General features: G+C 46.7%; 1 protein-coding gene across 1 annotated transcript in view; it reads right to left on the bottom strand.

The window, feature by feature from the left end:
• The window catches only part of LOC121582951 (cell migration-inducing and hyaluronan-binding protein-like), a 127,907-nt gene that overhangs the window by 51,109 nt on the left and 64,629 nt on the right, over window positions 1-12,169 (bottom strand). The window contains exons 3-6 of the mRNA XM_045223996.1: window positions 8,942-9,079; window positions 8,039-8,177; window positions 5,780-6,016; window positions 3,602-3,781 (exon numbers count right to left, since the gene is read on the bottom strand). Of these exons, the coding sequence (XP_045079931.1) occupies window positions 3,602-3,781; window positions 5,780-6,016; window positions 8,039-8,177; window positions 8,942-9,079 (694 nt within the window). The remainder of the gene's footprint in view (window positions 1-3,601; window positions 3,782-5,779; window positions 6,017-8,038; window positions 8,178-8,941; window positions 9,080-12,169) is intronic.

A 12,169-nucleotide genomic window follows, 5' to 3' on the forward strand; every position in this document is an offset into this window, starting at 1 on the left:
AGAGGTCCCGAGCGCCAGGTACGGGCCGAATCGGTAGGAAGCAGTACTCGCTAAGCACGCAGCGTGACGTCCTTTACACTAGCTAGCCATCATGTTCTCAGCGTGACGTCCTTTACACTAGCTAGCCATCATGTTCTCAGCGTGACGTCCTTTACACTAGCTAGCCATCATGTTCTCAGCGTGACGTCCTTTACACTAGCTAGCCATCATGTTCTCAGCGTGACGTCCTTTACACTAGCTAGCCATCATGTTCTCAGCGTGACGTCCTTTACACTAGCTAGCCATCATGTTCTCAGCGTGATGTCCTTTACACCTTAAATAGCCATCATGTTCTCATTTAATAGCAACTGGAGACAAGCAAAACACAACTGCAAAATGATGTGAGGTTTTATATAGATCAGCATGCCAGATATGTCTCTAAAGGTGTCTACAGTAATGACATTATATCAACAACTATTGGCTTTCATGAAATGTAAGAGCAATACACACACACACCATCCCCCACTCATAAACAGCACCATGACTTTGGTAAACATATGTAAATTGCATTCCTGGAGGATGGATTGCAGAGATCTTCGTGTTGCCAAAATGATTGCCTTATTAAAATGTGCTCTGGCACACCTCAAATAATATATTCCTTCTTCTGCTTTAACACTGTTTGGCACGAGTGTCAGGCCGATAGACGACAAGAGACTTTAAGTACATCCTCCTCGTCCTCCTTCATCCGTCTTTCTCTCTCTCTCTTCTCATCTCAAGACATGGTATGGAGATATTTCTGTGTGAATACTTGTAAACTTTGGTTCTCTGGTTGTTGGAGAAAATTAGCTGCGACTTACTCGGCAACAGTAGATAAACACACACACACACACACACACACTGACACACACGCACACCCACACTGACGCGGTTTTATAATTTGGACACTAACAGGCTAACCGCACTGGCGTTGCTGCCAAGCTTCCCATTCTCTATGGTATTAAACTCATTTTGCCTCGCGGGCCGCATTCGGTCTTCAAATATATTATATTTCCTCGCCATCAAAATAGTCCTCTGTCCATTGCTTTTGGAGTTGTTTATGCTCCATGACTGTCTAGCTTTCATTTGGATGACTGTTAGCATGCTGGACAGAGTGAAGAGACTATAGATGACTTTTCAAGCTGGACAGAGTGAAGAGACTATAGATGACTGTTATCAAGCTGGACAGTGAAGAGACTATAGATGACTGTTATCAAGCTGGACAGAGTGAAGAGACTATAGATGACTGTTATCAAGCTGGACAGAGTGAAGAGACTATAGATGACTGTTATCAAGCTGGACAGAGTGAAGAGACTATAGATGACTGTTATCAAGATGGACAGAGTGAAGAGACTATAGATGACTGTTATCAAGCTGGACAGGGTGAAGAGACTATAGATGACTGTTATCAAGCTGGACAGAGTGAAGAGACTATAGATGACTGTTATCAAGCTGGACAGAGTGAAGAGACTATTGATGACTGTTATCAAGCTGGACAGAGTGAAGAGACTATAGATGACTGTTATCAAGCTGGACAGAGTGAAGAGACTATCGATGACTGTTATCAAGCTGGACAGAGTGAAGATACTATAGATGACTGTAATCAAGCTGGACAGAGTGAAGAGACTATTGATGACTGTTATCACGCTGGACAGAGTGAAGAGACTATTGATGACTGTTATCAAGCTGGACAGAGTGAAGAGACTATAGATGACTGTTATCAAGCTGGACAGAGTGAAGAGACTATAGATGACTGTTATCAAGCTGGACAGAGTGAAGAGACTATAGATGACTATTATCAAGCTGGACAGAGTGAAGAGACTATAGATGACTGTTATCAAGCTGGACAGTGAAGAGAGTATAGATGTAGGTCCATTATCATTTCTACACAGTTCGCATTTAGTTTTAATCATTTCATTGTTGATTAAGATTGTTTTTCACCCAAACCACCCGTGGGATGGATTTAATGGGTATGTTTGACACCCTAGCTCTAAGCCATGGTAAACTCTCCTGACCAGACACGCGCACGCGCATGCACACAAACGCACGCACGGACACACACATACACTGAATCTTCTAACCCCATTCTGACAGCCATTGTAGGACATTCCGATATACTGGTGGTTGAGTTGAGTTCTACTGTATGGGAGGAATGCAATAAGTCTGAATACGATTAGCTCACTTAAATGCTCCTCACTAACCCTCAGTTTAAGAGGTTTTTTCTCTCCAAGGACTGAATCCAGCTGTATTAGGTTTTGTTATCATGGCTCAATTTACTTTCCATTTTCCATGCATTCCTGAGATACTTTAATACAGTGTGAGAGAGAGAGAGAGAGAGAGAGAGAGAGAGAGAGAGAGAGAGACTTGCTAGCATATGTTTTTCCTTTTATTTCTTATTTTCCGCCCTGCTTTCACTAAGCAGTCCTGTGCCAGGAGAGATAAAGAGACACTGCACAAACAAAAATGTGGAGATTTCTGGTGGCTAGACCAGGGAGAGGGAGAGAAAGTGAGAGGGAGAAAGAGGGAGACGGCTGCCTGTCAGTGGCTTATAAATCAGAGTGTGATGTTATGCTACGCTACATTGCTATGCTAGGTCAGCCAGCGCAGCACTGCCTGACAAACAGGTCAGGAGAGGAGTGATCTGCTAGCGCTACGCTAGGTGGCTACGCTGGGTCGCTACACTGGGTGGCCACACTAGGTGGCTACGCTAGTGCTATCATGCTCTAGGTAGAGAGATGTAGAGAGATGTAGAGAGAGGTAGAGAGATGTAGAGAGAGGTAGAGAGAGAGAGAGAGAGAGAGAGAGAGAGAGAGAGAGAGAGGTGGGGAGAGGTAGAGAGATGTAGAGAGAGGTAGAGAGAGGTAGAGAGAGAGAGAGAGAGAGAGAGAGAGAGAGAGAGAGAGAGAGAGAGAGAGGGAGGTGGGGGAGAGGTAGAGAGATGTAGAGAGAGGTAGAGAGATGTAGAGAGAGAGAGAGAGGGAGAGGGAGGTAGAGAGAGATAGATAGAGGTAGGGAGAGAGAGAGAGAGGTAGATAAATAGGTGAGGGGGAGGTTGAGCCATCCAGGCGAGGAGAGGAGAAGGAATAATCCACTAATCCACTAATTTCTCCAGTGACTCAGGACTCAACTCACAACACACCAAGTCAGGGCCAATTGGTGGCTTAACCCTTGGCTGTGGCTATAGATTAGAAATAAGACTTCAATGGTAAAGCAACAACAAGTTATTTACCATTTAGCATACCACTTAGTATCTATTTTAAACAATTGCCAGCAGAACAGAGTACTCTAACATTGCATCTGCCCATGTCCTTTGATTTCAAGTTCCTTCCAGCCCTGGCAGTTGCCCCAAAGGCAGTTGGTTCAGGCCAAGCAGCTGTAGAAATGGTTGGCTACAGATGGATCACAATGCATAAAAGGTTTTTGGAAACCCCTGGGTTAGAGGTCAGGGGTCAAGGAGTGTCTGCTCCCCAGCTTAGTGATGGTCTTCCAAAAAATTACCAAATACTAATATCAATCAGCTAATCATGTATAGCGTAATATAGGTTGCAAAATTCCCTGGTTGGAGGACAGGGGTCAGGGAACCTACCGGAAGCCCAGGCGGTGGAAGTGTCTACTCCCCAGCTTGGTGAGGGACTTCCTGGCCGAGTCCTCTAGGTTGTTAGATCCCTCGTCGTTGACCACCATGGCCAGAATCATCCCATTGTCTACCACATCCACATACTGGGCCAGGCGACGACTCTCTTCTTTACTGCGGTATGTGTCAAACCTGGGGGAGGCGAATGGCTAGCCTATATCAGTGTTTCCCAATTCCGGTCCTCCAGTATCCACAATAGCACACATGTTTGTTGTGTCGGACAAAAACACCAGATTCAACTTGTCAAGGGCTTGATGATTAGTTGACAAGTAGAATCAGGTGTGCTTGTTTGGGGCCACAACATAAATATGTGCTGTTGGGGGTAGAGGAGGCCTGGAGTTGGGAAACACTGGCCTATATCATAGCTACATAACAGAGCACATGTTACTGAGTTATATTACAGGAGGCCTGGAGTTGGGAAACACTGGTCTATATCATAGCTACATAACAGAGCACATGTTACTGAGTTATATTACAGGAGGCCTGGAGTTGGGAAACACTGGCCTATATCATAGCTACATAACAGAGCACATGTTACTGAGTTATATTACAGGAGGCCTGGAGTTGGGAAACACTGGTCTATATCATAGCTACATAACAGAGCACATGTTACTGAGTTATATTACAGGAGGCCTGGAGTTGGGAAACACTGGCCTATATCATAGCTACATAACAGAGCACATGTTACTGAGTTATATTACAGGAGGCCTGGAGTTGGGAAACACTGGCCTATATCATAGCTACATAACAGAGCACATGTTACTGAGTTATATTACAGGAGGCCTAGAGTTGGGAAACACTGGCCTATATCATAGCTACATAACAGAGCACATGTTACTGAGTTATATTACAGGAGGCCTGGAGTTGGGAAACACTGGCCTATATCATAGCTACATAACAGAGCACATGTTACTGAGTTATATTACAGGAGGCCTGGAGTTGGGAAATACTGGCCTATATCATAGCTACATAACAGAGCACAAAAAAAGACCTTCACACAATTACTCCAACAAACGTCTTCTTTTGAATGTTGATTTGTGGTGGATCTTCTGATAAATGTGTCAACAAATATCAATGAATGATTGCACACAGCCCCATGGAAGCTTACTGTAAGTAAAATCTTGAGGGTGAGGTCTCAAGATTTTTGAGGAAATTGAGGTCAATGGTAATTGAGGTCTAACCAATAGTAAGCCAATTTGTCAATGGGGTTTTAATTTCTCAATGGGGTTCAGTTTCTGACAAAATACTCAAGACTTGCCTTCTCTTGGAAGCAGTTTGTTTTGTTTAATTGCTTTTTAATTATTGTTTACCAGTACGGCATATTAAATGTTTTTCTAACTATGTATTAAATGTTTTATGATATTCTTTATTCAATCAGAGATGTTGAATGATGGGATGGGGAGAACATAACACATCGAATAGACAGTTAATACCAACAGGAAAGTCTTTATTCTCCCTCATTATCTGTCATGACTTAAAGATGGAATCTGCATTAGGGGAAACAGCACCACTGTCCGCCCCGGCACCTTTGCTATTGTTTTTGTTTTGTGGACGAAACGGAGGTGAGGTGAGTCGAACAGCATGGTAAAAAAAAAAGTGCAGTACATATTCTGCTGTTCTATCGCGGGTGCAATGATGTTAGACGGAAAAAAAACTGTGTTTGTTGTCTGCAGTAACTTCTTTGTTGTAATATCCCAAACGGACATGGCAGTTTCACTATGAAGGATTCCAGCTTTAAAGAGACAATTTCCTCCAAAACATGTTTGCTTCTCACAACCATTCCAGTAACTTTCTAAAAGTCCCCAGGTTTTCCAGAAATCCCAGTTGGAAGATTTCCGGAATAATAATATAATAATAATAATAATAATAATAATAATAATATGCCATTTAGCAGATGCTTTTATCCAAAGCGACTTACAGTCATGCGTGCATACATTTTTGTGTATGGGTGGTCCCGGGGATCGAACCCACTACCCTGGCGTTACAAGCGCCGTGCTCTACCAGCTGAGCTACAGAGGACCAGAGGAAGGAGTCTTCCAACCTAAGTTCTGGAAAACCTGGGAACTTTTGAAAAATGTACCAGAATTGTGGAAGCCTAAAAGTGAAATAAAAACAGAACATAAAAAATACCTATCATTCTGGAGTACTTCTCCAGTCTTGGGGTCGATGATGTGAACGATGATACCCCGGTTGCCCCAGCCCCTCTCGAACAGGTAGCTGTTGTCCTCGCTCTCCCCGGGGTGCAGGGTCTTGTTGAGGAACGTCCACGACAGCTTCTTCTTCCCGTGGATCTCCAACGTCCCTCCAGTCCCCACGCCAATGTACTTACGGCCAAAGTAACTGTGCTCTCTGTCTGTGTCGTCAGACCTGGAGAAGAGTAAATGATTGATCAACCAATTAATCAAGGCTAGGGGCTAGAGGGTTACACGATAGGGGATAAGGCGATATAGGCTAGAAGATACTAGACTAAAGATAAAGACTAAAGACTAGAGACTAGGGGCTAGGAGACAGAGGCTAAGGGCTAGGAGATAGAGTCTAGGGTCTAGGAGATAGAGGCTAGGAGATAGAGACTAGGGGGGAGGAGATAGCGCCTAGGAGTTAGGAGATAGAGGCTAGGAGTTAGGTGATAGAGGCTAGGGTCTAGGAGATACATGTAGAGGCTAGAATCTAGGAGATAGAGGGCAGAGGTGGAGCTTATGGACTGGAGTTAAGAGCTAGGAGATGGAGACTAGAGCCTAGAAGATAGAGGAAACCAGGTGGTGAATCGCATCTCTGCATGTCTGGCAGACATATCAGTATGGATGACGGATCACCACCTCAAGCTGAACCCTGGCAAGACGGAGCTGCTCTTCCTCCCGGGGAAGGACTGCCCGTTTCATGATCTCGCCATCACGGTTGACAACTCCGTTGTGTCCTCCTCCCAGAGTGCGAAGAGCCTTGGCGTGACCCTGGACAACACCCTGTCGTTCTCCGCTAACATCAAGGCGGTGACCCGCTCCTGCAGGTTCATGCTCTACAACATTCGGAGAGTACGACCCTGCCTTACACAGGAAGCGGCACAGGTCCTAATCCAGGCACTTGTCATCTCCCGTCTGGATTACTGCAACTCGCTGTTGGCTGGCCTCCCTGCATGTGCCATTAAACCCCTACAACTCATCCAGAATGCCGCAGCCCGTCTGGTGTTCAACCTTCCCAAGTTCTCTCACGTCACCCCCCTCCTCCGCACACTCCACTGGCTTCCAGTTGAAGCTCGCATCCGTTACAAGACCATGGTGCTTGCCTTTGGAGCAGCGAGGGGAACGGCACCTCTGTACCTTCGGGCTCTGATCAGTCCCTACACCCAAACGAGGGCATTGCGTTCATCCACCTCTGGCCTGCTGGCTCCCCTTCCTCTGCGGAAGCATAGTTCCCGCTCAGCCCAGTCAAAACTGTTCGCTGCTCTGGCACCCCAATGGTGGAACAAGCTCCCTCACGACGCCAGGACAGCGGAGTCACTCACCACCTTCCGGAGACATTTGAAACCCCACCTCTTTAAGGAATACCTGGGATAGGATAAAGCAATCCTTCTACCCCCCCACACACACAGCGGAGTCGCTCACCACCTTCCGGAGACATTTGAAACCCCACCTCTTTAAGGAATACCTGGGATAGGATAAAGTAATCCTTCTACCCCCCCCACAGCAGAGTCACTCACCACCTTCCGGAGACATTTGAAACCCCACCTCTTTAAGGAATACCTGGGATAGGATAAAGTAATCCTTCTACCCCCCCCACAGCGGAGTCACTCACCACCTTCCGGAGACATTTGAAACCCCACCTCTTTAAGGAATACCTGGGATAGGATAAAGTAATCCTTCTACCCCCCCAAAAAAAAATTGTAAAGTGGTTATCCCACTGGCTATAGGGTGAATGCATCAATTTGTGAGTCGCTCTGGACAAGAGCGTCTGCTAAATGACGTAAATGTGCCCTTGAGCAAGGCACTTAACCCTAATTGCTCCTGTAAGTCGCTCTGGATAAGAGCGTCTGCTAAATGACTAAAATGTAAATGTAAATGTAATAGAGCCTAGAGGCTAGGAGAGGCTAGGAGATAGAGGATAGAGGCTAGGAGAGGCTAGGAGATAGAGGATAGGAGCTAGGAGAAAGAGTCTAGGAGCTAGGAGAAAGAGGCTAGAGGCTAGGAGAAGCCAGGAGATAGAGGCTAGGAGCTAGGAGAAAGAGGCTGGGAGCTAGGAGATAGAGCCTAGAGGCTAGGAGCTAGGAGATAGAGGATAGGCACTAAGACAAAGAGGCTAGAGGCTAGGAGAAAGAGGATACAGTCTAGAGGCTACCAAATAGGTTGAGGGCTGAAGGCTACGAGCTAGGTTTTTTGGTCCGGGTACATTACCCACCTTCCAAATAAGGAGATGGTAAGGTTGCCCTTATACGGGCAGTCAGGACTTCCTATGTGCAGCTGTCCTCTGTTGCCGATCAGAATGTGTTTGGTACGCAGTAGGATGGGACGATCCGAATCTGCTATCACTAACTTTCCTAGAGAGAGAGAGAGAGAGAGAGAGAGAGAGAGAGAGAGAGAGAGAGAGAGAGAGAGAGAGAGAGATATCTTTACTGGTGAGGTGTCCTGACAGGTATTTCATGCCCTGGCGCCCAACACATCACATCACCCTTCCTTTTATGGCACTGAGCTGTGGCTCACACACACACACACACACACAGACACACAGGAAAACTCAATAACCCTTTATGAGGGCTGCATTTCACGATAATGTCCATCTGACAGAGGTTATATAGTCCTGTAGTGAAGTGGATGAGAGATGGGGACTTTGATTACACTGTGTGTTAGTGGTTAGACACATACCTGGACACATAGTATCAGGTTCCTAACTCACACATACACACACACGTAACACTGTTACATTGATGATGTTGACCCAGATCACTGGTTGCTGCGGAGAAGGAGGAGGTCAAAGGGGGGTGTGTAGCCTGTGTGAAATGGCTAGCTAATTAGCGGTGCGCGCTAGTGGAATTTCAAATCGGTGACGTCACTCGCTCTGAGACCTTGAAGTAGCTGTTTCCCTTGCCCTGCAAGGGCCGCGGCTTTTGTGGAGCGATAGGTAACGATGCTTCGAGGGTAACTGTTGTCGATGTGTGCAGAGGGTCCCTGGTTGGAACCCAGTTTGGGGTGAGGAGCTGGAAGCCAGACTGTTACACACACAACTGATGGATAACACAAATTCGGGTGACAGTTTAACAATATGATCGCAGACACACACACACACACACACACACAGACGTACCTCCGTTGAGGATCTCTATTGAGTGGACAGTAGCTGACGAGGTGAGGATGACCTTTCTGCCGTAACCAATGGTAACTTGGTGGGCTTCACTGTGGCCGGGGGTCCATGGCTGCAGGCCGGGCTCCCTGTCTGGACACACTGTTGGATAGACCAATAGGGTTAATATCATGACACACACCCACAGATCTAACTGATGTTCTGATCTGGCCCATAGTTTCCAACAACAAACAACACTATGCCAACATCCTCTAATTCATTCATTAGTCAATGTCATTTATTGGCCGGACAACAAACGGGCTGGCCAACCAGATTTCCCCCTGGGCTAATACAGATTGATTAATAGGTTCTAATCGACTGGTTTTCTCCATGAAAGAACCCAGCTGAGAAACCATCGGACACAGCAGTTTGTGGGTTAGGTCTTGAAACTACATCTGTCTGTGCTTTAGCCAACTCATTTGTCATTTGCATGTCGTGTCTGACTCAAGGAGTTGGCTAAAGAACTAACTGTTACTGTAACAATGAGTTAGATGGCTAGTAGTCTAGCTCTGGGGGAAACTGGAGGTTCAGAGAGAGAGAAAGAGAGAGAGAGAGAGAGAGAGAGAGAGATGAGAGAGAAAGATAGAGAAACAGAAAGATACAGAAAGAGAGAGAAAAATGGACAGAGAGCGAGAGAGAGAGAGAGAGCAAGAGACAGGGAGAGAGAGAGAGTAAAGGGAAGTATCTGGGGTCATCCAAGAGGTTCAGAGTTCCTACTTCCTCTGTTCTCTGTGTGATCACGATGTGGACGACAGTAGCTCAGTAGGGTGATCTGCAACAGGCCTTGCACTACACTGGGTAATGACATGTGCATGTTCACAGACACACACACGCACACATACACACAGTATTCCACACAAACAACGTTATCAAACTCAAATAAAATGTGGACACTGGCAAAAACACAAACTTATGGAAGCCCTGAAGCCCAAGGCAAAAGAAAAAGACTTGGGAAGCGTTTTTTTAAAGCTTGTGAACGAGCGTGCTCATGCTGGAAATAGAATGCATATGAGTGAATGAGAGAAAACAGACAGGCCACGAGTGTCAACGGCGTCTATAGCGTCATAGTGCTTCAAATTAGAAGGCAAGGGACTAGGGACTGCGTCTACCCGGAGCAATGCAGGTACAATTAGTAGATAAATTGCATTTGTAGAAAAGGAATTAAAGGAATTGTTATGATCTTACCTTTGCTAAGTAGACTAAAATGTATTGGGTTTATCACACATTATTCATATACACACTGACACAACACAATCATACACACACACACACACACAAACACACTGATACAACAAACACATACACACATACAGTGGATTCGGAAAGTATTCAGACCCCTTCCCTTTTTCCACATTTTGTTACGGTACAGCCTTATTCTACAATTGATTAAATTGTTTTTGTTTCTCATCAATCTACACACAATACCCCATAATGACGAAGTGAAAACATTGTTTTAGAAATGTTTGCAAACGTATTAAAATACAAAAACTGAAATACCTTATTTAAATAAGTATTCAGATCCTTTGCTGTGAGACTCGAAATTGAGCTCAGGTGCATCGTGTTTCCATTGATCAACTTTGAGATGTTTCTACAACTTGATTGGAGTCCACCTGTGGTAAATTCAATTGATTGGACATGATTTGGAAAGGCACACACCTGTCTAAATAAGGTCCCACAGTTGAAAGTGCATGTCAGAGCAAAAACCAAACCATGTGTCACGGTTTACTATGCCAGAACCCAGAAGCAGACAAGGACAAGGTACGTTGAGAGAAAGGTGAGTGTTTATTTAGTAGATTCCGAGTGAGGCTGAATAATCCAGGGAACAGAGCGGGTGGCGTGGATGGGTTGTTGAGGGTGCAGTGGTTGGTCCGGTACTGGCTCGGCAGCCGCCGACCATCAGGCAGAGGTTGGGTGAAGGTTCCGGGGGAGAGACTGCAGACAGAACAAAAACGGAGGTCAGTACACAGCAAGTAACAAGGTGCAAAACAACAAAACTAACTAAGGGCTCAGAGGCTGACACGCTGACAAACATACTGTTCATAGCTAACGATCCGGCAGGAACTGGATGTTCGGCCAGAGCCTAAGAAGGGTGATGATCAGGACCAGGTGTGCAGATTGCTGATGGGATGCAGGTGCGGAAAACCAGAGCGCTCCCCGGAGCGTTCCCGAACCCTCGGGAAACTGGAGATTACGAACAGGAAAAACTAGTCACCAGACAGGACCCGACTCAGACAGCCGGGATCGTTACAGTACCCCCCTCCGGCCAAACGCCACCGGGCGGACTCCCGGAGCGCCAGGATGGAGGCGGTAGAAGTCACTGATGAGGTCCGCATCAAGGACCTGTCGCCGCGGAATCCAACTCCTCTCCTCAGGGCCATACCCCTCCCAGTCCACGAGATACTGGAAACCCCGGCCCCGCCGTCTGGAATCCATGATGCGACGCACCGTGTAGGCAGGACCACCTCCGATCATCCGAGGAGGAGGAGGAGGAGGCGGAGGAGGCAACAGAGGACTGAGGAAGACAGGCTTGAGGCAGGAGACATGAAAGGTGGGATGGACTCTGAGCGTCCTCGGTAGTTTGAGTCGAACTGCCACTGGATTGATCACCTTCTCCACCACAAACGGACCAATGAACCTTGGTAACAACTTCCTAGACTCAGTCCGTAACGGAAGATCCCGTGTGGCCAACCAAACCCTATCTCCGATGGTATAGGTGGGAGCGGGGATCCGGCGACGATTCGCCTGGAGCTGATACCGGTCCGAAACTCTAAGGAGTGCCTTTCTGGCCCGATGCCAGGTCCGGTGGCAACGACGAATATGGGCCTGAACAGAAGGCACTGAGAGCTCCTTCTCCTGAGAAGGAAACAGGGGAGGTTGGTAGCCATACAGGCACTGGAAGGGAGACATCCCAGTGGCAGATGTAGGAAGAGTATTGTGGGCATACTCAACCCAAGGCAACTGAGAGACCCAGGAGGTGGGGTTGGAAGAGACCAGACAGCGTAGCGTGGATTCCATCTTCTGGTTGGCTCTCTCCGCCTGACCATTGGATTGGGGGTGAAAACCAGATGTGAGACTGACTGTAGCTCCAATGGCCAAACAGAAGGACTTCCAGACAGCAGAGGTAAACTGAGGGCCACGGTCGGAAACGATATCACTGGGCAAACCGTGGACCCTGAAAACCTCCCTAACCAG

The sequence above is a fragment of the Coregonus clupeaformis genome, chromosome 12 (genome assembly GCF_020615455.1).
Source record: "Coregonus clupeaformis isolate EN_2021a chromosome 12, ASM2061545v1, whole genome shotgun sequence".
Lineage (NCBI taxonomy): Eukaryota > Metazoa > Chordata > Actinopteri > Salmoniformes > Salmonidae > Coregonus > Coregonus clupeaformis.